Below are 25,831 nucleotides of genomic sequence, written 5' to 3'. Positions count from 1 at the left end.
TCACAGAATGGAGGACTAACCTATAGCCCAGGCCTGAGACCCCTGGCCTGGTCAGGGTGCACCAGAGCCACCACAGCGCCATCACTTCGTGAAACTGTTGCTGACAACGGAAGGTCTTGGTGTTTGGGGACTTGCTCGGAACACCTTCATCCCCCTCCGGCCATCCCACAGCAGTCACTCAGTTACTGGTCCCCTCGTGGCCTTTTCCCTCTAACTATTCTGTAAATTCTCCACTCACCACCTAACAAGGGTCTTTAGAACTAGCTTCTCTAGATCTCTGCTCTCTGCATCCTCGGTTTCCTGCACTTTAGCTCTCACTATTTGGTTTAGCGGCCCTTTGTCCATTCCCCCTGAAGCAGCAGCACCTCCCTAAGTGCTGACCAACCCCATGCTCCACCCACCTCTTCTGGTCCTCATCTGAAGGAAATACCTGGGCTCTCTTCATCCCATACCCAGGACTGGCCCAGTGTTTCAACTTTCCCTACAAGGCCTTCCTTGGACATAGGAGTGCAGCATGTGGGCAGCCCCCATGCCCCAATATCCTACCCAGCCCAGAGAGCCCTGCTCTCACCTCCCCTTGCCTCCTGTAACCTCGGAAGAACATTTTAACAATGGCAACTCACCCGACTCATCTCCCAGTGGGACAGGCTTCGGGGCAATGCTGGGCTGGGGACAGAGGCTAGAAAGAAATAGGCAGTCAGAGGGAGTGTCTCCTGCCCACCCACCCCTGGAGCCCTGGCCCCAGCAGCTCATACCATGTGACCACAATGATGCCTCAGTTTCCTCAGCTCACATTGCTCTCCCCGCCCCAGTCCCAGAAAAAGCTTATCTAGCAATTATACCAACTAGGGTCTGTCTGGCCCCGCACCCAACTGCCACAGACCCAGCTCCTTCTTGGTACTCTTGGCAAGGACGGGCAGTGCTGGAAGTTCTTCTTCAGTCCCCTCATCTTCTCCCTCCTTGTCACTGTCTGATGAGAGAGCCGGTCCAGGAGAGACCATCGATGGGGCCTGGTGCCTGAGTCTGAGACAAGGAAGGGCACGGGAGACGGACTCAACAGGGGGCGAGGAGACTCAACGTGGGGAGAGGCCGATCTCATGGATCCTTGTGTGAGAGGTATTGGGAGACAGTTGCTGAATGGCAGGCCCAGAGCATGGAGGAGGAGCGCTGAGGTCACAGCAAGCCATCTGCATACCCACCCATCACTTGCCCACATTCTGTTCTCACCGGTGGGGTCCAGAAGCCCTTTGAGGAGAGGATGGTCCTTGCTGCTTGCCGCCCCGCTGACGCTGGCGTAGCTCCGCCAGACGCTGCCTCATGCTGATGGTCATCTCAGAGCTCAGGCGCCACACAAATATACAGCTGGGGTAAAGCCACAGAGTTGGGTGAGACAGGGAGGACTCTGAAGGGGGCAACATCATTCATTCCCCTTATCCATGGCTGGGAAGGAGACCCCAGCCACCCTCCAGGTCAGGCATAGCCAAGGGATATCCCTGTTAACCCCAATTCCCAGAGACATCGCTGAGATGAAGAGAGAGGAGGGCAGGGTGCTCTGGCACAGTAAGAATCTGTCTCTCAGGGAAGCTGGCTTCTGCTCACCTGTCCCCAGACACAGAGATGAGATGTTTGCAATCATTACTAAATTTCATGCCAGTGACAATCTCTGTGAAGAACAAAGAATACGGTCTATAAACCACCTTGAATTCCCAACCAAGTTCACTCAGTCCCAACACTGGACACAGGGGTTGGCTGCAGGGTAGAAGGAGTAGCTCTGTGGGTCCCAAGAAACTAACAGAAGAGTGAAGTTCTAGGGATAGAACTCACTCAGGTTCTACACAGGTATCAGCTTCTATTCAGGTATTTAGGCTATACTCACCTGAGTGCCCAAACATGGTGGCCACACACTCGCCTGAGGAGAAGTCAAAAATGGAGAGGTTCTTGTCAGAACAACTGGTGGCAATGTAGATCCCTGAGGGGTCTGTCTGCACCTGAGGAGCAGGACACACAGCTGGAGGACGCAGGAAGTGCCAGTCCCACCTGGTACCACCCTGTCCCCAAGCCCCTGTCCAGTGCCCCCTCCTGGGTCCTTACCTTGATGAGTGTGCCGTCCTCACCCTGTGACCCTTTAAACAGCTTCTTCTGCTTCCCGCTGCTGATGTTAAATATCCTGTAAGAAACACACTCTGTTTCACATGTGCAGGCTGTGAAGGTAGAGCACGCCTGGGTGATGGAAAGGCCAACATTCGCCCCCGGCCTATGCTCTCTGGGGCCACCCCCAGCAGCAAAGGGGCTACCACCTCTTGGGTGAGGCAAAGTACTGTAAACTCAAGGGGGTACAAGGTCCGGGACAGAACAACAGATGTGGGAACTTAGCTGCATGGAGCTGACCCCCTAGGGCAATGAAGGAATGTGGGCAGAGAGTCTGAGGAGACACCCACCGAATATTTCGGTCCTGGCAGCCGATGGCCGTGTACTTCCAGCTGGGCTCCACATCCATGTCATAGAGGGTCGTCTTCCGCACCACGTGGTGTGTCCGTGTGAACTGCACTCCATCTCCAGACTGCAGGGGCGGAGCATGTGGGCAGGCCCACACCCAGATGCCTCACCAGGCCCCAAGAGACCAACTTGCGCCTCCCTTCCCTTCACCTCTTGTAACCTCATGCAGGGGAATGGTAGACTCCGCCCTGCCCCTGCCCCTCAGAAAAGCCCCGCGCCCTCACCTTCTGTGCAGTGCGGAAGTAGATGCTCTTGTCTGCTCCACAGCTGATCATGCGGACTTGCCCATCGCTGGCTATGAAGGAGGGGGGCCCAGCTGTTCCCACCACTCTCACCACATGGGAGCAGCCTGTCTCCCACCTTCCCTCCATATGAACCCCCATCAAGCTACTCTACATGCCAGGGAAAACCAACTAAATTAAACCTCGAAACCCAGGTTTTCCTTTCTCCCTATCCTCAGCCCAACCTGACGGGCTCAAGTCCCTGCACTGAGAGTCTCTGTTCCACCTGTCTTCCTACCAGCTCCAGGCCTCCCATCTGCTGTCCAACACTCCCCCACGACCGGCAGACCCTTCTCATGGAGGGGGAGGCAGATGGCAGTGGGGATGAGGGTGGCAGCATGTGTCTCATTCACCCTGCCCCACCTGCAAACTTGACTGCAGTGATGGAGGATGAGTGCTCATCCAGGGTCTGCTGTAGGCTGTACTCCCGCCCCGCATCCAGCACGTGGATCAGCCGGTCCCGGCTCGCCGACGCTAGCAGTTTCAGACCTGGGGTTGGGAGAACTCCATCAGCCCATGAGTGCCCTGAACTCCCTTATGTGGGCCTGACAAAGAGCCCCGAGGGAACTGAGCCCCATACACCAAGCTGTGTGAACCAAGGAGCAAGGTCAGAGCTGTCCTCCTCTAAACCAGCAAAGACCCCAGTGATCCAAAGGATTACCGACCCACATCCAAGAGCCAGGACAGATGTAAGTGGTACCAGCAGGACTGGGTGAGCCCTGGGCCATTCCGGGCATTCTCCTGACCTGTGTCTGGCTTAGAATACTCCAGGCACAGAATCTCAGAGTCATGGGCCTCCACCTTCAGCATCTCACTCAGGGATTGAAGTTCATGCACCCTGCGGAAATGAGAAGAGGTGGGAAGAGGACATGGCCAGGCTGCAGGAAGGACTTACCTCCTCTGCTACATTTTGTCCCCGTACCTTTTTTCCCTTTTTTGAACTTTTAGGTTTAGAGAAAAGTTGCTGAAAGAATAGAAAGCTTCCATATTTCCCTTGCCCAGCTTTCCCTAACAATAGTGCAATTATCAAAACTAGGAAATTTATCTTGGTACAATACTATTAACTAGAAACCTCACTCAAATTTCACCAGTTTTCCCACTATGTCCTTTTTCTTGACTCCAGATCCTATCCAGAGTCCAAACTGCATTGAGTTTCTTCTCCTTAGACTTCTGTAGTATTTAACAGTCCTTCGGTCTTTCCTGACCTTTCATGATCTTGACGCTTTTGAAGAGTACTGATTGCTCTGTGGTATGCACCTCAATTTGAGTTTGTCAGATGTTTTCTCATACTTATATTGAGTTATGCATTTTTGTTAAGAACACCACAGAAACATTGTCACACCCTTCTTAGTACATCCTATCATGGGCTTCATGATGTTGATACGAGGATGTTAATCTTAATCACTTGGTAAAGATGATTTCTGATAGGTTTACTCATTGTAAAGTTATTATCTTTCCCTTGTCGATAAATATTTTGTGGTCCAACATTTTTGAGTCAAACTCTCCCTAAAGTTCTAAATACCTGACTCTGCACCATGAGAGGCAATCAGTACCCACCCTGGGCCTACCATTACCTAAGTGTGCCCATACGGTCCCCAGATGCTAGATGCTGTCCATTGGGGCTGACGCACACAGAGCGGATGCCCACACGGGGATCCATCAGGGACGCATCAGCTTTCTCCCCTCCAGGCAGCTCTGTGTCCAGCAGAGCCTGGGTGTTCCCATCCACGTAGATGATTTTAATGAGGTCCTAGTGCAACAGGTTAGAAGAGGCGGATGAGGCAGGCCTGACCAGTACAGCTGCGAGGTGAGAGAAACCTGAGCAAAACCAACCCTTGGATCACAGAACACAGCCAAACGAGGGCTAGAAGGCCAAGGTCTAGGGGCCCAGTTCCCAAAATCAAGGTGCAGAAGCTGTGGGGATGGGGGCACTGAGGGTGCGGTGGGGGCCCCACGGCCTCAGGCTCACGTTGCTGAGGATGTTTCGGTGCAGGGTGGAGCCATGCACCCCAGAGCTCTCTGTGTTCCACAGGCGGATGGTATTGTCTGAGGAGCAGGTAATAAAGGAACTGGGGGGCAGGCAGGCCTGGTTACTGTCCTTGACCTCGGGGTAGACCTGAAAGGGCCGAGGGAACACAATTAGGCCTCCATTCGGAAGCAGTCCTCTGCCTACCCAAGGAGATGGAAGGGAATGGGATGGAAGAGGGAATGGTAGCCAGAGCCCGCCATGGCTATAACTGGTATATCCTCTTCATCATGACCAAGAGGAAGCATGTTAACCTGGCACCCGCTATCTACCAGCCACTCTTCCATGTCTCCCACTTACATTATTTCACTTTATTCTTACAACAATTAGGTGAATCAAGTATCATTTTACACTGAGGAAGCTGAGGCTTGGCTAAGTTCATTAACTTGTCCAAGATCACTGAGGCAAAACTAAGAATGGGGCACACTGGGGAAGCCTGTAACATGCAAACTCAGTCCCCAGGATCTCTCACAGGGAAGTCACTAGAGAAACAGGGAGGCAGCAGGAACATAAGGTTACACTTGGGGATCCCTACTTTCTGTCCTCCAAATGGTATCCCAGCCAACCTGGCCAGTCTCCAGCCAGCCAGCCCACATACCTCCACGCTCCAGACGCAGGAAGAATGATACAGGGCCGAGTACACCTTGCCCACTTTCTTGGGGTCCCTCACATCCCAAACATAAATGCTATGATCGTTGTACACACAAGACAGCCACTGATTAGCAGGATCAAAGGTCAAGGCAATGGTGTCTGGATACCTGGCATTGGCCACTCCAGAGAAGAGGCGGCTGTAGGGAAAGGACAGGGCACGAGGGTGAGGCTGGAGGGAATGAAACGGGAAGCCGATCCGCAATGGGAGGGGTGCTGTGCGAGGAGCCCTCCCGGACTCGCAGGTTTGGAAGTAAGTTGCTTGCGAGTAGGAAGGAGCCCCTACCAGCCATCAGCAGGGACTTGACCTGGCACTAGCTGCTGGGCATGGTGTTCAGGTGAACACAGTTTCACAGAACACCAATGTTAGACAAGGGGATTCTATGGCTGTGATGGGGCAAAACAAAAACAAGACTACTCTGCACAGATAAAAACAAGATCACTATACAAACCACAGCAATGACCGAACACCACCCTTTCCCACCTACATGACTGCCGGCGGCTTCTTTACCAAATACGGCTTTAGGCCCATACCTTTCCTTCACCTCTTAGATATTATCTAAATCCCATAAGCCCCTTCCAACACCCACTTCCTGAGACTCTCCACAGTTTTCCATGGTGTGGGGTCTCCTTGGTTGCAACGAGTACCAACAAACCCAAATTCTTCTGTCTAAAAAGGTGTTCCCAGTAATCTCTGGGTCATCAATACACTCTTCACCTGCTCCCTGAAGCACTGCCAAGAAAGACTGGACAGGGGCAAGGCTACGAATGGAGGAATGGGGCCCACGTAGCTCACCTGGCCTCAGTGACGCTGGCAATGTCTGTCCCCAGAGCATGGGGTCGGGGCAGGGTGGTAAGGAAGTGCAGGTTAGAGGGGTTGAAAAGGCGCACGGTGCCATCAGCACAGCCACAGAAGATGTAGTCTTGGCTCACAGAGATGCAGTGGGCCACTGTGGTCTGCGGGCAGAGCGGCTCAGCTCAGCAAGGCCATCTGCCCACTCCTCAGTAGTCTCTCCTCCCCGCCCATCAACAGTCACCTGCCAAGAGGAGGGACCGGCCAAGGCAGGGGCAAGGGAAAAACCGCCCAGCTGCTCCGTTCTGAGCCCCTCAGCCCCGTGCAGCCGGGAGACAGGAATCAGGGATTCTTCTAAGGCACCAGAGGATCCAGTAGGAAAAGCCCAGTGAAGAGAAAGAAACAGCATGAGAGAGAGAGGAAGGTGCAGGCACCACTTACTGTGAAGCTGTCTGTGTTCTGAGCAGAAGGGGAAAGCAGGGGAAAGAGAGACAGAAAGAGCAGAGAGGAGGCAGTTATACAGATCGCCAAGGGCTGGAACTGGGCCAAGCTCTAGCTCCCTCAAGCTTCATTCTCCTGGGATCTCATGTATTAATAAGGGCCTAGCCCCTACTCTGAAGCCCTGGGCACTAGTTCTCCCCTGAACTGAGATATGGGCTGACTGTACCCTTGGGGATGGAGGTACTTACCCTCAGCTCCACCCACTTGTCCAAAAGCCTCCGATCACTGAACTCGCACAGTAACCCCGAGGACGTGATGCAGAAAGTGCTGTCCGCCTTCTTCCCTCTGCCGCAGGCCACATCAGTGAATAGGTTGTTCCGTAGCTCTCCCAGCAGCCCTGAGCGGCCCAGCAGGGGCACAGTGGCATTCACCTGTGGAGGCATACCACTGTTATCCCCCCATCCACTCCAGAGCCTGTCCCTGCAAACCAGGCCCCAGGAGAGGGGACACCTCCAGGCCCCCTTGCTCTTTCAGCCTGCTCCTCAGCCCAGACAGCATTTGGCTCATCCAAAACTTCTGCAGGACTGCTGGGGATGCAGAGAGGCCCAGGTGAAGCAGAGCTCCTGGGGAGGGCTGAGCAGGCCCTGGCCAGGGCCCTGGTGGCTACTCCTAGCCTCAGCACCTCACCTTTGAGGTCTTGCTGTCATCGAGATACCAGAATTTGATGTGCCGGTTGCCTGCAGTTACAAAGTAGCTGCAGTCCTCAGAGAAGGACACTGCTGTCACCCGACTGGACACCTTGTTGGAGGCCACCACAATGTTTTTCTGGAGGGGATACCAAAGGGAAGAATCAAGGCTCTGTCTCTTGGAGCTAAGAAGATAGTGACTCAGAGAATGGAGGAGAGTTAGAATTGGTACTTGAAAAAGTGGTTTTTTTTTTCCCAGAATTTACTGGCTGGAAAAAGAGGGGTAGTGAAAGAATCCCTTTCTAGAGGAGCTGAAAAGATTCGTTTCCTGCAAGACCTTGTAAGGTATAAAGCTAGCCCCCTTCTACCAACATGCTTGGCTAAACGGTTGCTCTTTTCTGCTTCAAATCCTTTTCTACAATGAGAAAGGTTCGGTGGGGTGGATGGAGCAGTGCAGGTCAGTAGTCTCTTGCCTCCCCGGCTGACAGTTGACCACTGTGAGGCTGCCAGGCCACCCCACCCAGCCACTCACCTTCCAGGCCCACACGTTGACGATCATGTCATGCTGGTAGCCCACAGAGACAATGTACTTGGTGCTAGGAGAGAAGGCCACACAAGCCACACCATACTTGTGCTCCTGCAGCTCGGCCACCTGGCTACGCTCTGCCACGTCCCAAATCCGCACGGCGGGCATGTGCCCACTCTGCAGGGAGGCAAGAACCGGAAGTGAGTTCTGTGGGTCAAGATGGCCAGGGGGAGACCTATGTTAATTCTAGCTAAGTAATTATTAAGCTTACTTGGCTCAGAGCAGACTGAAGTTTATACGCTGAACTAAACTATATTACTGGTGCAGTTAATTAGAAACCAAGTGGCAACAGGAGGCCTAAGGTAAAGACCATCTGAGAGCTCAGTAATACCAGGGAATACAGGGGCGGTTGCAGAGCAGGCAATACTGCTCTGGTCCCATGAACGCCTTCTCAACATGGGGACTGCATGAGGGTCTCATAAAATGGGCTTGTGCGAAGATCTCTGAGAAGGGAGGCGACCTCCGCATGGGAGCTGGCAAGGAGGAGAAAAGCCCTGCAGGGCAGAGATCACCGAACGCCTCAGGCTCTGCCTAGGTTCTCGGAATATGGAGTGATTTTGATTGCTCTATGTCCTCAATGCCCCTTGACAAAAGCCCCTGGGTGCACTGGGTGCGGGTGGCTCCTCCTCTGCTATACTTCTGATGCAGCCGCACCCTGATAGCAATCAGTGGTAAACTCAGAGCACTAGTGCAGCATGTCTTAGAAGGATCTCAAGTGCTCTCCGCCAGGCTATCTTAGACACCCCTGTACCCTCCCCTTCCACGCCCATAAGATCTATGAGATTATGCACATAATAAAAGTGTCTGGAGCACAGTGCTGGGGCCAACAGTTCCCATGCTTGCATTGGTCTCCTGGACCCTGCTGTACATTAACGCTTGTGTCTCTGTCTTTATTTTCTTTTCTCAATCCCTCGTCACCACTGGCACTAAGGGCACCCACGTACAGGGTTAGGGCTGGTACCAAACAACTTCTTGAGTTCTCCACAGGCATACAGCACCACCCCTGCTTGGCCTTCCACAGCGGGGCCCTTGCCTCCTCAGCTACTGGATACCATCCCTCCCCCATCAACCAAAAGTCGAGTGGGGTGCTATACAGGGCAGGGAACAGAGGAAATATGACAAAGATCCGAGAGCAACACTGATTATCAGGGAGAAAGCGGCCCCAGATTTTACTCAGCATCTCTGGGCAGTCTGTACCTCTGTTTGCTCAAAGCTCCCTGAATGGTTCTGATGGGCACCCGGCGTTGAGAGCCATTACCACTCAGGTCTGCCCCTAGTAAGACTACGCTGGGACAGAGGCGTTCCTCCTGAGCCCAGCAGGGGGCCCCCGGGGATAAGGAATATTTAAGGCAGAGGTTTCCAAAGCACACTTCCCTGACCAGTGGCAAACAGCACTATCTTGGAACTTGTTACAAATGCAAATTTCGGAGCCCCATCCCAGACCTACAGAATCAGAATCTCTGAGGACCGGCCCAGCGAGGTCTGCTTTCACAAGCCCTCCAGGTAATTCTGATGTACACTAAAGCTTGAGAACCACTGTTTTAAGGTACAGTGAAAACCAGGATTTGGTGTCTGTTTCAGAAGTCAAAGTGACAGCAGGCCTAGGACTGCAGCTCTCCTCTGCTGAGGCGAGGCTACCCGCCCTCTTTACGGTACTGCCAGCCCTCTTCCTCACTCACCTCTCCAGTGACCAAGTACTTGCCATCAGGGGAGAAGGCAAGGGCGGTGATGGTTTTCCTGCAAGAGATGGGGCAAGCTCAGAGGGGCACTGGCAGCCTGGCCTAAGCCTAGCTCTATCCCAGCCTCTCCAGAGGTGAGACCAGCAGACACCAACGGCATATGTGGCACTTCTCCATCTGGCCCTAGGGCCCAACCTGGTCCCAGCCCCCAGAGCCATAGAGACTCTAGACAGTGCCCTTCTCACAGCCCCCAGAAGGAAGAGGTATCCCGAGGACCCAGGCCCATTTACCTGGAACTGTTGAGGATGTGGTGCTGTTTGTGTTTCCGGGGATTGAACAACACAACTACACACCTGAGGAGAGGAGCAGACACCAGGCTGAGCACCAAACCACAGCTCCCCAGGAGCCCTCCAGGCCACCCGGGACTTCTGGTCACCCAGCAGAGGGAGCTGGGCAAAGAGAGCTCAGAAGGGCTCTGCTGCTTTTTTTTTTTTTCCTTTATTTTTAAGACAGAGTCTCACTCTGACACCCAGGCCAGAGTGCAGTGGTGCAAACATGGCTCAACGCAGCCTTGACTTTTCAAGCAATCCTCCCACCTTAGCCTCCCTTGTAGCTGGAACCACAGGTGTGTGCCACCATGCCAGTAATTTTTGTATTTTTTGTAGGGAGAGGATCTTGCCATGTTGCCCAGGCTAGTCTTGAACTATTGAGCTCAAGTGATCTACCTCCCAAAGTACTGGGATTACAGCACAAGCCACTGCACCCAGCCTCCACTGCTTTCTTCTGGCAACCTGTTCTTGCTCCTTTTCCCCATCCAAGAGAGCCTATCTCTGTAGCCCCACGAGGTGAAAGGGCTCCCTGGAAGCCTGTCCCCACTACCAGCTCCCTAAATACCAGCTCTATCTCTGGTCATACCCACGAAGGGTAGCAGGAACACAGGCCATCCCACAGCCCTTGTGCAAACCTCAGGAAGGGGTGTAGGAGGGAAGAAGAAATGTGATTTGGGCAAAGCAGGCCTCAGGTGTACAGCCTGTATCCAAGCTTGGGGCCACGCGTACGTATATCAAGCATGTGTGCCTTAAGATGTAAGGCCTCTTGTTTGTACCCATGTGTGTACTTGGCAAGAGCTGGCCCCCCACACCCTCCATGTGTTGAGTGAGGAAGGAAGTGGGAAGCCAGGCATGGAGCCACACAGCAGAGAGGCTCAGTCAGATAGGATACGGGGAGAGAGCGAGCCTGAGAAGGCCCAGGATCGCCTTACAGTGCCACGGAGGTCCCAGGCCCCACCTTGAAAATCCCTGGTCCCAAGAAACCTGAGAAGAGCTCCCCTGACTGCCAGAAGCAGATAGTCAAGGACTCTGCCCGCCTCGCAGAGAAGGTGGGGGCATCCTCTCCCATCAGGCAGCAAGGCTGCTGGATGGAATCAGGTCCTGCCTTTCCAGAGGCAGCTCCGGAGAGGGAAGCTGGGTAGTAAGAATTGGGGGCAAGAAGCCAAAGGCCAATAGCAAGGCAGCTTCTCCTCAGGCTTCTTGGCCATCAGCAGGCCCTGGCCCGTTACCCCTTCTGCCTCACCTCTTCATTAGCACTGAACTAGCAGACAGGAACAAGCCTAGAGCCTGCAACTAGGAAAGGCGGAGAGGAGGGAAAGGGCAGACAGCTACTTCCCCCAGACCTTTCCCGAGTGGGACCTTACTGCAGCCCCTGTATCTGAACACCACTACTGGCTGGAACCTTGAAGAGAGGTGGGTGCAAGCTGCTAGTGAATGCTAAGCATCTTGGGCTCAATAAACCACTTCAATATGCAAATTCAGGGACACTGGGACCTCCAATGTGACCAGATATGCCCAGAACTGCCAGGCTGACCAACAGCTATGGAATTCCTGGGCCACATCATTTTCTCCTCAAATCTGCCAACTCCTCCTCACTATTTTATTTCTCCTTCTTTCTCCATTTCCTACTCTTTCCTTTTTCCTTTCTCTTTTTTTTTTTTTTTTTTTTTTTTTTTTTTTTGGAAACAGGGTCTCGCTCTGTTGCCCAAACTGGAGTGTGTGGTGTGATAATACCTCACTGCATCCTCCAACTCCTGGGCTCAAGCAATCCTCCTGCCTCATCCTCCCAAGTAGCTGGGATTACAGGCCCATGCCACCCTACTCAGCCCTTCCTTTTTTTTTTTTTTTGGAAACAGGGTCTCGCTCTGTCACCCAGGCTGGAGTGCGGTGGCTTAATCTCAGCTCACTGCAACCTCCACCTCCCAGGTTCAAGCAATTCTCCTGTCTCAGCCACCCGAGTAGCTGGGATTACAGGCATCCATCACCAAGTCTGGCTACTTTTTTTGTATTTTTAGTAGAGACAGGGTTTCACCATATTGGTCAGGCTTTTCTTGAACTCCTGACCTCAGGTAATCCACCCCCCTTGGCCTCCCAAAGTGTTGGGATTACAGGTGTCAGCCACTGCACCCAGCCAGATTTATTTAGATTTTAATACTTTATGCAGCGTATAAAAAGTAATACCCCCCGGCCCGCCACCATCATGAATTCAGAGCTCAGAAAATTCTGAGTGGTTAACCAATGTTTTCTGAACCTTCTTCCAATCTGTGCTGACCTGAGGCCCTCTGCAGGCATGTCTCTCCAGCAAAGGCTTCTAGTCTGAATGGGTACAAGTTCCCTGGCTTTTGGATTCGTTACACAGGAACCATGGTAGAGGGCTTCAGCTGAGAGTTGATCTAATTGAATTGACTCGATGCATAATCCAGCCAGCCATATTCCAAATCCAGAAAAACTGGGCTCTATGTGCAATCTTATGAGTCTTGCCTTAATTCTCATCCCAAAGCAGCATTTTGGCCTTTAAAGGGCAGTGCATCGGACTGCTTAAAACACTTTTCATGTCACTGCATCCAAACTCAGTCTTCCTGGGACATGACATCCTGTCTCCTTCTCCTATGTTCAGCTCCACGGTGGAAGGAGGTGGGTGGATGGAGCGTGCATGTGTGCAGGAACACTATATAGATGGAAGGATGGCTGGCTAGAGGCAATGAGGCGATCTCTCCGTCCTCTAATACCCTGCCTGGCCCCTGTATAGCCTGAGAAATTCTCAGGTGTGGCACAGAAGAGCTAAGCAAGAAAAGGGACCACATAAGAGCTCATCACTTAAGTATTTTTATTTGGAAGCCATTCAACATGAGAAAGAGAAAGACAGCAAGAGAGAGCCTGAAAGGCCCAGGAAAACCTTACAGTGCCATGGAGGTCCCAGGCCCTACCCTGAGACTCCCTGGCCCCAAGAAACCTGAGAAGAACCCCCCTGACTGCCAGAAGCAGACAATCAAGGACTCTGCCCACCTCGCAGAGAAGGCGGGACAACCTCTCCCACCAGGCAGCAAGGCTGCTGGATGGAATCAGGTCCTGATTCCAACGGACAAAGCTCCACACGCAGGGATGGTAACGTAGATGCTGAAGTGAAAGCAACATGGCCAAGGTTCCCTGTGTGCCTGGCTTGTTGAGATCCAACCTGTTCTCAAAAGCAGCAAGGAGCCTTCTCAGCCTTCTTGGTGAACTCTGAGCAAGTTCCTAGGTCAGCCAGGGAGAGGAGGGCAGGGCCTGGTTTGTATCAGTCTTTCCCTCCACATCCCCTGACACTGCCCAGCTGGGTGAGTCCTTCCTGCAGTGCTGGCTGGGATTTCACCACATGCCAAGGGCTGGGTTGGCCCAACCAGCTGAGTCCTGCAACTCAGCACCTGAGGGTGCAGAGCGGCTGCTCACTCTCACAGGGAGGGTATAAGGCCTCAGTCCATCCAGGCCTCAACCTGGGGCAGTCATGTGGCGGAGTACTCGCACCAGGTGCTGGGCCCACTGCCCAGGAAGGGCCAAGCCTTCAACAGTCCCGTTCCTGACACAGGTCTGGGCCTGCTGCTACCACAGAGAGCCCAGGATTCCCACAGGATCCACCTCCCACCACTCTCCATCCCCCAATGGGATGAGCCACGCATGGCACAGAACACACAGGGAGCAGGACACAAGAGATCCAACCAGAGACCCTGGGCCTTTGAATGTTTTTCTTCCAGACCAGGTAAAGTCTGAGAGTGACTCACAGAGGCATACCAAAGGGGCTTCCAGCCTCGCTCAAAAGTCGCCCTCTAGCCCTATGTATCATTACAACCCTTCCTGCAGCACTGCAACTGCTCATACTGTTTCCAAAGTACACATCAACTGGTAATATTCCATATGACTTACATTGAGGGGAGGGGATCTATCTTCAGACCCCAGTCTGCCAGTTCTGTGAGGGTGGTATTTCTGTTTTACTTACTGTTAAATTCCCAGGGCCTAGAAGATAGGCATTCAGTAAATATTTGTAAATGAGTGAATATATCTTCAAGTCACTGGCTGCAAGATCTCAAAGTCCTGGCTGCCAAGGAACCTCCTGGGTAGCAGCATGTGAAGCAGGGCCCTAGGGAGCGGTCCATGGTTCTCCCATACCTCAGGCATTTAGGACTGCTTGATGCTCGAGGGCAGTGTGGTGGTGGAAAGAGCAGAACATGAGGTCACGGGCCTGTCTGCTCACATGCTGCGTGATCCTGGGTACCAAGTCCCAGCCTGTTCTTCTCTCAGGTCCCTGGTCTCTCTACTATCCCTGGCAAGTGCCCTACAGAGAAGAAGAAGGCAGCTCTGTGCCCCCTCATTCAGCTCAGGTGTCACTGAATACAGTTCACGAGGAGGATTCCGTCACACCCAGTGCAGTGCTTTGAAGCTGAGGATCTCAGCATAAATTCTAACATGGGCTGGGTAAATGGAGGGCATTCTCAGGAGAGCAGGGTTTCCCTCTTCTCCTCCCCACTTAAAGCAACCAAGAGGTCTCTTCTTAGCTGCCAGCTACACCCATCACCTAGCTAGGACACTTCCCATCTCAGCAGAAGAGGGGCAGCTGTATACAGAGCACTCACCAGGCCACTCTGGCACGGGAGCCAGGAGAAACCCATTCTCAGGACTGGCTGACGCCGCATGGGCACCAGGGGCTGTGCTGGGCTCAAACGCCCATCAACCTTCCACCAAGCCAGCTGGGGAAAAGGCCCAACTAAGTCTCTCAAAGGGACTGTCTGGCCAACTCTGGCAAAGGGCTTCCTGTGGGGAAACAACAGCCAAGGGCTAACTCCAGGGAAGAGATGCAGGAGGCACCAGAACAGGCTCCATGCTCGGCCTGAGTCCTACCGACCTCTGCCTGACAGGCTGCCCACCCTCCTTCCCTGTGCTGTTTCATTTCCTTTCAGAAAACTTTGTTTCGGTTTGATATTCGCCTCTGGGCCTCAGAGCATTTTCTGAGTTTTGTTTCTCTTCTTGTTTCTAGGATACCTGAGCTGGCTCCTAGAGCAACAGACACAGGAGGAACCAGAGCGCAGGCTGGGGGCTGCATTAGGATGATCAGATAGGAAAAGCGGGGAGACGAGGAGGGAGGGAAGAACCTGCCTGTGCTCACACAGGCTCTGGTGGCCCCCAACATCACAGCACCACATCAGGGAGCTCTAGGACACAGCAAAACTCAAACACACAGCGAGAAGCCATTCACACAGAGGACCTGAAGTTCTGAGAAACCAAAAGTTCAGGGAACAGATTAAGGGCATTGCCCAGGGCTGGCCTAAGCCAAGCACAGACACTCAGAAAACCTACTAGAGGTTCCATTAGGGAAGCCTCTACACGACCTGGAAGGATAATGACTCCCAGGCACAGGCACTGGGCTGAGACCTGCCCATGAACATGCATAAGCACACGCCCTTGAAGGCCAGGCCTAGAGCCCAGGGGTGCGTGAGGAAGAAAGCGGGCAGGACTCCACACTCCCCAGGGCAGGGACACAGGGCTCAGCATGCACCAAGTAGCACCCCAAGGCCTTTTCTGCCTATGCTACATCCAGCCCCAGCCCTACCTGCAACAAGACAGAACCTGGCTTTCCCAGGCAGAGGCAAGAACAAGTGGAATTCCCCTGAGGCAGGCTGCACACGCTTATCCAGTAGAGAGGTCTTTCCATCAGCTTGCTGTTCCGGGAGAAAACGGAGGCTCCCACAGCACCCCTACTGCAGCCATTAAACACCCAGGGCCACTCGGGAAAAACACTGACCCTAAACCCAGGGGCAGAAGTCTCCCTGACACAGATTCAGCTGCCCATAAATTGGGCTCTTCTCACTCAAAGGGCAGGTAGGCAGCTTAGGGGAAAAGCAATTGTTAAAAATAAGCAGCAAGTATGGTCTTCCCTGACCCTGTGCCATTTTCACAACCACAGCCCTACAGTCATACTTAGGTTAGAACCCAAATACACACACTAGCTATGTTACCTCAAGCAAAATGCTTAATCTTTTTTGTTTTTTTTAAGAGACAGGGTCTCATTGTGTCACCCAAGCTGCAGTGCAGTAGCGTGATCATAGTTCACTGTAGCCTTGACCTCCTGGGCTCAAGCAATCCTCCCGCCCCAGCCTCCCAAGTTGCTAGGACTACAGGCACATGCCACCACACCCAGCTAATTTTTTCATTTTTACTTCTACGTAAAGACAGTGTTCTCACTATGTTGCCCAGGCTGGTTTCAAACTCTTGGTCTCAAGCAATCCCCTCTGCCTTGGCTTCCCAAAGCGCTGGGATTATAGGCATGAGCCACCGCACCAGGTCTGCTTAACCTCTTTGAATCTCAATTTCCTCCTCTAAAATATGGAGGTGATAATAGTACCAACCTCAAAGTGTTGCTCAGAGTATTAAATAATTCATATAAAGTGCTTAAAAAGTGCCTGGGCATAGAATAAGTACAGCCATGCATCACATAATAACATTTTGGTCAACAGTGAAGGGCATGTATGGCAGTGGTCCCGTAAGATTACAATGAAGCTAAAATATTCCCATTACTAAGTGACATCTTGATGATCCTGACCCTATGTAGTTCTATGTGCTAGGCTAACGTGTGTTTGTGTCTTTGTTTTTTTTTAAAAAAAAGTTTAAAAAGTAAAAAAAAAAGAAAAAATTTAAGCTTATAGAATAAGATATAAATAAAATACTTCCGGACCAGGCATGGTAGCTCACACCTGTAATCTCAGCACTTCGGGAGACCAAGGCGGACGGATCACCTGAGGTCAGAAGCTCAAGACCAGCCTGGCCAACACGGCAATACCCTGTCTCTACTAAAAATACAAAAATTAGCTGAGCGTGGTGGTGGGCGCCTGTAATCCCAGCTACTCAGGAGGCTGAGGCAGGAGAATCATTTGAACCCAGGAGACAGAGCTTGCAGTGAGCAAAGATTGTGCCACTGCACTCCAGCCTGGGTGACAGAGGGAGACACTGTCACAGGAAAAAAAAAAAAAAAGAAAATACTTTTGTAGAGCTGTACTGTGTTTCTGTTTTACATTAAGTGTTACTACAGGAGTCAAGAAGTCAAAAAAAATTACAGTTTATAATGTAAGAAAGTTACAGTGAGTAGGTTAATCTATTATTGAAGAAAAAATATGTTCTTAAAATAAATGTAATGTAGCCAAGTGTACAGTGTTTGTAAAGTGTACAGCAATGTTCTGGCCCCTCAAACTCACTCACCACTCACTCACTGACTCACCCAGAACAACTTCCGGTCCTGGAAGCTCCATTCATGTAAGTGCCTTATACAAGTGTGCCTTTTTAAAGAATATTTTATATGGTATTTTCACTGTACTTTTTCTATGTTTAAATATACAAATACCATTGTATTAGGATTATGTGTAAGATTCAGAACAGTAACCTGCTGTGCAGGTTTGTAGCCTAGGCACAACTGGCTTCACCATGTAGCCTAGGTGTGTAGCAGGCTCTACTATCCAGGTTTGTGTAAGTGTACTCTAACATGCACACAGCAACAAAACTGGCAAACGACACATTTCTTCCGCACATATCCCCATCATTAAGTAACACATGACTGTACTTGATAAAGCCAGCTTTTTTGTTGGTGGTGGTTTGTTTGTTTCTTTTGAGACAGTGTCTCCCTTTGTTGCCCAGTCTGGAGTGCAGTGGCGCAATCTCGACTTACTGCAACCTCCAAGTCCTGGGTTCAAGTGATTCTCATGCCTTAGCCTCCGGAGTAGCTGGGACTACCAGTACCTGCCACCTCACCCAGATAATTTTTTGTGTGTTTTTGGTAAAGACAGGGGTTCACCATGTTGGCCAGGCTGGTCTTGAACTCCTGACCTCAAGTAATTTGCCCACCTCGGCCTTCCAAGGTGCTGGGATTACAGGTGCCACCCAGCCCAATAAAGGAAGCTTTTTTGATGGGGTGATAAAACTAAGCAAATCATGTATCTAGTATAAAAACTATAAAAGCTGCTATGAAAATTACATTGGGGAACAAAGTAGGCATTACCAAGCTAATAGCAGAGTAAGAAAGTACAGGAGCGGCCCTTCTCATTTTCGCATTCCTGTGCCTCTCAGAGGGAGCCAGAAGCAGGAGGGGTTCTAAGCTTTCTGCAGAAGCCTGAAGAAACTATGGTTGGAGGTTTCCCACTTATAGGAGCAGAGGAGTGAAAAGGCAGCAAGAGAAAGAATAGCAGCCCAGCCCTCGACTTTTCTTCTATGGCACTGATCTCTCTTAAAGTGACTAGAACAAATGAATATTCACAGCAGCATTATTCATAATAGCTAAGAAGTAGAAACAAGCTAAATGTCCATCAACTGAAGAACAGATAAAATGCGGTACATTTACGCAATGCAGCCACAGAAAGGAATAATAAGATAGTGATACATGCTACGACATAGATTAGCCTTGAAAACATTATGCTGGCAGGCATGGTGGCTCACGCTTGTCATCCCAGCACTTTGGGGGCTGAAGTGGGGGGACTGCTTGAGCCCAGGAGTTTGAGACTAGCCTAGGCAATACAGTTAGACCCTGCCTCTACAAAAAATGGAAAAATTAGCCGGGCATGGTGGTACATACCCATCATCCCAGCTACTCAGGAGGCTAAGGCAGGAGGCTGAGGCAGCAGTCAGTCATGACTGCACCACTGTACTCCAGGCTGTGCAACAGAAAGAAGTCTGTCGCTAAAGGCCAAATACGGTGTTAACTGATTCAATTTATGTGAAATATCCAGAACAGGCAAATTAATGGAGACAGATGAACAGTTGCCTAGGGATGAAGGTCTGGTGAGGTGGGGGTAGGAATGAAGAGTGCCTGATAGGAACGGGGCCAGGTATGGTGGCTCACGCCTGTAATCCCAGCACTTCGGTGGCTGAGGCAGGTGGATGGCTTGAGTTTAGGAGTTTGAGACCAGCCTGGGCAACGTGGTGAAACCCCATCTCTACAAAAAATTAGCCAGGCATGGGGGAGTGCGCCCATAGTCCCAGCTACTTGGGAAGCTGAGGTGGGAGGACTGCTTGAGCATGGCGGGGCGGAGGTGCAGTGAGCCAAGATTGAGCCATTGCATTCCAGCCTGGGCGACAGAGCCAGACCCTGTCTCAGAAGAAAAAAAAGGAACAGGGTCATGAAAATATTCTAAATTTGATTGTGGTGATGGTTGCACAACTCTGTGAATACACTAAAAACTAGTGAATTGGATATTTTAAACGAGTGACTTATACGGTATATGAATTACATCTCAATAAAGCTGTTTTTTAAATGACTGGAAGGTAGTTATTGAAGGTGGTGCTGGGAACTGTGTGTAATATAAAGTGTAAATCTGTGTGTGGGAGGCAGGGTAGATAACCAAAAAGCAGGACAGGACGGCAATAATGACAGCACCCAACAAAGAACTTTTACCTGGACCTGCGTCTCTTTACAAAAATGGCACGAACACATTAACCTGGATGTATCTTCCAGAAGATATGAGAAAAGCTGCCCACTCCAGCTGGTCTAGCATGGCTATAAATTCCCACACAACAAGATCTCTTCCAAGGAACTTACCCTGCTGGGTAGGCAACTAAACCTGATCGGGGGTCACAGGCAAGTCCTCTGCCTCCAGACACTGTAATTCCCAGCACCTTCTCCAAGGTCACCTGTTAGAGCAAGACAGAAGTGACATGTTATAGACAGAGTGTATTGCAGAAGAAGGTGCTAAAAGTACCTGGGACCATCCTGAGGCACTGCCTACTTTCCAGATGCCCATGTCTTCAGAACAGAGATATGACTTCTGTAGCTTCTTCTGTTCTGCCCACCGGACTTGTTGATCACATGGGAAAAACCCAATATGCATCACCTATTTTTAGCAGGGCTCAGTGTGCTGGTACCACAGGAAAGAAAACCAAGTCGTTAAAGCACAACTCATGGCCACAGAGGAACAAGGATTCCCCCAAACCAGGAAGGCACCACGTATAAGCTAGCACCTGGGGTCCCCAGACTAGACAGTCTGTGAGACTCAGGGGAGGCCACTGATATTCGTGCTTTGGCAGGCATGAAGGAAAGGCCACTCTGACTTACCAAGAGCCAAAAGAATGTTAGGTATCAATTAGGTGACTCATAATATCCTCGACCTTTGCATTCTATCATGTTCCTCCCCTCCATCAGAGGGCTCTGTCTCCCAAATGTTTGCCAGTTGATACAGACTACAATTCAAGGAGGCAGAAACATGGCTTAGTGCTGTGTTCTACAAAGCACCGATGCTCAGGGTACTCTAATTATTATTATTAAGCCGCAACTCCCACAGAGATAAAAGGGAAACATGTATAAAATGCTCAGAGATTCTGAGACAACATGGCCACGGGAGACACGCATCACTCTCATCATTAGTATTGTTACCCCACACTGTCTGCAGGCCCCAGCACCCAATCGAACTAGCCTCAAATTAATTCACTGGTCTTTATGCTAGACAATGCCGGGTGAGATTGAGACTTCCCTCTAACCTCTTGCTGTCACTCAATGTCATCGTCTGCTCCAGGTCTTTCACTTGCTGCTCTAGGTCTTTACCTGCTCCAGGCCTGTGCAGTCCTTGCCCTGACCCTGCTCAGGAATGCCCCTGGTCTCCCCTAGCTCAGAGAGTGGGGCTTCAGAATGCAGAACAGACATGTGAACGGAGTAACTCTGCTATGAAAACACCGACCCTGAGGAGAGTCTCGGAGGCCCTAGGAGGGTAATGTAAACCAGAAACACTTAGGATGGATGCTTGTGGCAGGGGGTCTACTCCTAGTCCAAGCCAGCATCTAGAGAAGGGAGGCTGAGAATCAATTAGGACAGTTTTGGAGTTTCTCCTCCTCTTTTATTATTCCAACCGCAGAATTAAAAGTACTCCTAGAGGGGCCGGGTGCACTGGCTCACGCCTGTAATCCCAGCACTTTGGGAGGCCATCCTGGGCAGATCATTTGAGATCAGAAGTTTGAGACCAGCCTGGCCAACATAGTGAAACCTGTCTCTACTAAAAATATAAAAATTAGCCAGGTGTGGTGGCGGGCACCTGTAATCCCAGCTACTCAGGAAGCTGAGGCACGAGAATCGCTTGAACCTGGGAGGTGGAGGTTGCAATGAGCCAAGATCACGCAGGCAGCAACCAACAGCCACCTGGCAAGCACCAACTTGCCAATTACCCTTGCGCCAATCTGAGGCACTAAATCTAGTGTGGAATAAAATAACTTTGGCCTTCTCTATACATGCTTGATAGGTTACTCTAACTTATGCCTGTTTTACTTTTTCTCAGCTTAATGACCCACTGGCACCCAGTCACCTATTACTGACTGGAGAGCAACAAAACCGTCCTGGGGAAGTCTAGGGGTTACTCAGTTTAAGCCACCACGTCATCCTGGCACTGCACCTTCAACTGTCCCAGAGGAAGGGATATTCAGGGACATTCCTGCCACACCCACTGCTTCTGCAGACAGGAAAGAGAAGGGCCTCAGGCTGGCATGACCCACACAGCTAGGAGAGGCCAGAAAATCAAGTGTAGTGAGCTAAAGGGCTGCTCAACTCCTATTTTCTCCTGCTAATCTGATTCAAGGTAAATCCTTTGGATTCAAATTTGCATTGATCCCTTCCCTCCCTCATGCTTCAGTGTTGGTCCCCAAGAATTACACCGAGTCAGTTGGTTCTCAGCTGATCTTTCTAACAGGCATTTCGGTAGGTGTTTTGTGGGCAGATGATCCAATTCCAAAGAGAATTAATTCTCTAAAGCAATCTAAAGCAAGAAGGAGACATGGGACACTAACACTCTAGAGACCAGTGTTTATCAAAGTTTTTGGCCATGACCTACAGTAAGAAACACATTTTATATCATGACTTGCTATATACAGACGTGTGCGCATGTGCATACAACTGAAGGTTTCACAAAACAATATCCTATTGCATGTCATATACTCTATTTTCTATTCCATTTCATTAAAAAATAATCCTGGTCATGGCCCACTTTACTGAGTTCATGACCTACAAATGGGCTGGAAGCTCTAGTTTGGGACACCCTGCTACAGAACCTGTCTCTCTGCCAGGCCTGGGTGACAGGCTCCGATCACCGGCACCTTTGTGTTCCTTAGTCATTTTCCTCCTAGGACTCAGAGCGGTAGATCGCACTTTCGCACTAGGAAAATCCCACAGGCAGGAGTTTGCCTGGGCTCAAAACTTGGCTTATTTTCAAAGGATTTATGTTTTTTTGGCTTTTTCTGGCTTTGTAAGCAGCTATCCAAGAGGGAAAAAAGGCAGTTTCCTTTGGCTCTGTGGAAGGGAGGAGCAGGGGAAAACAGTCAGGGGCATCAGCTGGTTTTTATTTTATGTTCTTAACTCAAACCAGCTTCCTGTTTGCAGGGAGGTTTTGGGCTGAGCTCGACTTTCAAAGGATCTAAGAGTCCAGAGTTCCTGCAAGGCCTCTAATAGCTAGGCTTATTTTGCAAGGCTTCAACATGATGGACTTCATAAACTGACTCTCTCCCTTTGATAACTTTCTTCCTGGCCTCCTTTCCAAGAAGGTGGTAGAGCTTCCCCCTGCCTTAGAAAATGGAGACAAACTTAACATCCATTTGCCAAAGACAGTAAAAAAAAAAGAAAGAAAGAAAGAAAGAAAAAGAAAATGGAGACAAACTTCAACATCCCCTGCAAACACACCCCAGGTTCAATGCATTCAAGTTCAATCGGTGGTGTGCTGGAGCTGGCTTGCACCAACTCATGAATACTGACTCTGCAAAACTTTTCCCACATTCAGAGCTAGCAGCACAAGAGTGGCCCTGAAATCACCACCGCACGACGGCTTACACCATGGAAATCAGCAGAAGCTCACAAATCTTACCCATCACAGTTTTTTCCCCTCTCACAGAGCCTGTAAATATTTGGCAGCATGCCGCTTAGTTCAAGTCAGTCTTATCTCTCACTTGGGCTGTAACACGCACATGCTCTCCTTGCTTCAGGCCTTACCCCCTATAGTCTTTTCTCCACATGGTAGGTCACAGGGATCCTTTTAAAATATAAATGGGACCATATCATCATTGTGCCCCAAACCCTCCAAATGGCTTCTCATCTCCCTTAAGTTCAAATCCAAAGACTCTGCCCACGTTCATAAGGCCCTAAAACCTTGGGCCTCTGGCTACCTCTCTGACCTCATTTCCTATACCCTCCCCTTCACTCACTCACTCACTCCACGCCAGTCAGCTTACCAACTTTAAGCACCTTAGGCAGATTCTAGCCTCCTGTCCCTTGCATATGCTATTTCTTAGACTAAAAGGCCCTTCTCTCAGCTGTGCACAGAGCTAACTTCCTGAAGTCTTTGCTCAGAGGTCTCTTCCTCAGAGAGGGCCTTCCAGACTAGCTTTACTGCCATAATTCTATATCCAACTTGCCCCAGCATTATTTTTCTTCATAGGTCACAGAGGCAGGTAGCAACTCAATATTGATGATATCTCTGTCCCTGCTCTTACTGCCTGTCTGTCCCATCAGAATGTGAGCTCCTTGACGACAGGACGTAGGTTGCTATCCTCCTATGGATGTAGCCCCAGCACTTTAAACAGTCTCTGGCACACAATGCGCACTTGATACATATTTAAGGAATAAATAAATGCCTTGCAGAGGTTTCAGAAACAGTGAAAGCCCAGGAAAACTGGGGTATTTCTGGCCAATAAAGTTGTTCCCCACAAAGTATCTAAAACTGGTTGTGATAGCGGCTATGGGCAGCTGAGGACAAGCAGAAAGGGCGCTAAATGGTACAGGTAACCTTTTGCTTCTTAAGCTGACGGCAGGCACGCACACTTGCTTATATTATTCCATGTCTTTATTTTGTGTCTTAAATACTGTGCAGCAAATATTAAAAAGAGAGAAAAGGTATAGTCAAAGATGTGGTATGGGGCTCAGGACCTTATGAGCAACATCCTTCTATAACTCACGTCCCCACTTCTCTCTCTAGCCTCAAGCCATTTCGTTGACACTCACTGACCTGGCAATGTGAAGGGAAAGGGTATGAAGAACTAAAAAATCTGGGGGTGGTGTGGGGGGTGGGGTTTTGAGACAAGTCTCACTCTGTCACCCACGCTGGAGTGCAGTGGGGCAATCTTGGCTCACTGCGACCTCCGCCTCCCGGATTCAAGTGATTCTCCTGCCTCAGCCTCCCAAGTAGCTGGGATTATAGGTGCCCACCACTGCACTTGGCTAATTTTCCTATTTTTAGTGGAGAGATGAGGTTTCACATGTTGGCCAGGCTGGTCTCGAACTCCTGATCTCAAGCAAGCCACCCGCCTTGACCTCCCAAAGTGCTGGGATTAACAGGCATTAGCCACCGCGCCCAGCCAAAAATCTGTGCTTTCAGTTTCTCACTTACGTGCTCACGCAGCTGCACATGTGTATAATTCTTTGACACGTCACAGAACCACTGTGCGCACCCCTCTTTCTGACTGTTCAGCATGGAAGCAGGTGATGAGTTGGGCCCCTTGGCCCATCTGAATACGTGGCATGGGCAAGAAATAAACTGTTGCTTTTAAGCCAGGGGGATTTTGAGGTGGTTTGTTACCAAGCAGGACCTAGCCCAGAAATGTTTCAGACTTTTTGGTCTTGGGACCTTTTTACAGTCTTAGAACTCATCAAGGATGACAGAGGGCTTCTGTTTAGGCAGGTTATATCTATCAATATTTACTGTATTTGAAATCATGATGGGAAACATTAACAATATTTACTAATTCAGTTAAAAATAATAATAAACCCATTACATATTAACATCCTTATTAAAGATAATTCTATTTTCCAAAACAAAAATAATTAGAAGAATGGCACTGTTTTACATTTTTGCAAATCTTCTTTATATCTGGCTTCATAGAGAGAGCCGGGTTCTCATATCTGCATCTATATTCAATCTGTTCTGACATTCTATAGTGGAAGGATGTGAAGAAAACCTAGCCTCATTTGGATATGGAGTTGGAAACGAGACATCACGGACCCCCAAAGGGGTTTTGGGGACTCCAGGCTTCTCAGACCACACTCTAAACACTACAGCATCTTCCACATGAGGAAGCAAGCTGACGTGTGAGAGGGTTCTGGGCTCAACGATCACTTGAAGAAAGTAAGGTAGGAAAGAGGCCCCGTGAGAAAGTAGCTGTCCGCAAAGTCTGGGACGTGGCCCAAAGTTCTAACAGGAACCTCAGCTCCAAACCCTCAACGCCCAAATGCCAATGAAAGACAGCCCAAGAAACACGCCAGTCCAGGCAACTGTGTCTGGGCAGTGACTTGGGACCCGTCCATCGACAGCTCTAGGAACACTGCTTCATGCACAAGTGGAAACTCGGAAGGAAGAAGAGGGGACCTACTTGCTTCTCTACAGTGAGCTCCTCCACCCCGAAATGCAGCCTCGAATACTCAAGCTGTGACCCAGCTTTTGCTCTAGCAGGTGCAGAGGGTTGAGACGGAAGAAAGTGTATACCAACCTGACAGAGGTGTCATCTTTCCCCTGAAGCAAGGCTACTGGAGGCAGAATTACTGCAAGTATAATTTGAGGGAGGGCTTGAATACCCACCACTCGCAGTAGGAAGTAGGCAGAGCACTATCGTATCCTCCCGAGAGAAAGAGGGCCAGCAAAATCATCCCTCACTTTAATAAGATAAAGGGGTAACTTCATACTGGCCTATTCCCAGGAGAGAAAGAACGAATAAAGCCAAGTGTTTAAGTGCTCTTCTGGCTCTCATTAAAGTAGATGGAAAAAACAGGTGGTGTAGAGGCAAGAGTCGGAACTACTCATTCATACTAGATAGAACAGTAGTTTCCAGCCTGCAGATTGCAGTCTATTTTTTTTTTTTTTTTTTTTTTTTGAGATGAAGTTTCACTCTTGTTGCCCAGG

The 25,831-nt window shown here is 50.2% G+C and overlaps 1 protein-coding gene across 2 annotated transcripts in view; it reads right to left on the bottom strand.

Annotated features, from left to right (window-relative positions):
* MAPKBP1 (mitogen-activated protein kinase binding protein 1) overlaps nt 1–25,831 on the bottom strand; it is a 53,096-nt gene that overhangs the window by 7,555 nt on the left and 19,710 nt on the right. The window contains exons 3-23 of one of the 2 annotated variants that reach the window (XM_037739455.1): nt 19,513–19,604; nt 9,927–9,989; nt 9,637–9,694; nt 7,904–8,074; nt 7,373–7,510; nt 6,934–7,116; nt 6,686–6,703; nt 6,248–6,408; nt 5,402–5,591; nt 4,747–4,893; nt 4,352–4,527; nt 3,524–3,615; nt 3,141–3,266; nt 2,721–2,791; nt 2,439–2,560; nt 2,092–2,167; nt 1,877–1,988; nt 1,600–1,663; nt 1,228–1,362; nt 884–1,017; nt 624–679 (exon numbers count right to left, since the gene is read on the bottom strand). In XM_037739455.1, coding sequence (XP_037595383.1) covers nt 624–679; nt 884–1,017; nt 1,228–1,362; nt 1,600–1,663; nt 1,877–1,988; nt 2,092–2,167; nt 2,439–2,560; nt 2,721–2,791; nt 3,141–3,266; nt 3,524–3,615; nt 4,352–4,527; nt 4,747–4,893; nt 5,402–5,591; nt 6,248–6,408; nt 6,686–6,703; nt 6,934–7,116; nt 7,373–7,510; nt 7,904–8,074; nt 9,637–9,694; nt 9,927–9,989; nt 19,513–19,604 — 2,385 coding nt within the window. Of the gene's footprint in view, nt 1–623; nt 680–883; nt 1,018–1,227; nt 1,363–1,599; nt 1,664–1,876; nt 1,989–2,091; nt 2,168–2,438; nt 2,561–2,720; nt 2,792–3,140; nt 3,267–3,523; nt 3,616–4,351; nt 4,528–4,746; nt 4,894–5,401; nt 5,592–6,247; nt 6,409–6,685; nt 6,704–6,933; nt 7,117–7,372; nt 7,511–7,903; nt 8,075–9,636; nt 9,695–9,926; nt 9,990–12,237; nt 14,535–19,512; nt 19,605–25,831 lie in introns of those variants that run through there. The other variant, XM_037739456.1, reaches the window with a different exon arrangement.

This window comes from Cebus imitator, unplaced genomic scaffold (genome assembly GCF_001604975.1).
Source record: "Cebus imitator isolate Cc_AM_T3 unplaced genomic scaffold, Cebus_imitator-1.0 Scaffold70, whole genome shotgun sequence".
Taxonomy (NCBI): domain Eukaryota; kingdom Metazoa; phylum Chordata; class Mammalia; order Primates; family Cebidae; genus Cebus; species Cebus imitator.
Note: the sequence above shows the minus strand (reverse complement) of the source record. Positions and strands in the feature narration are given on the sequence as shown.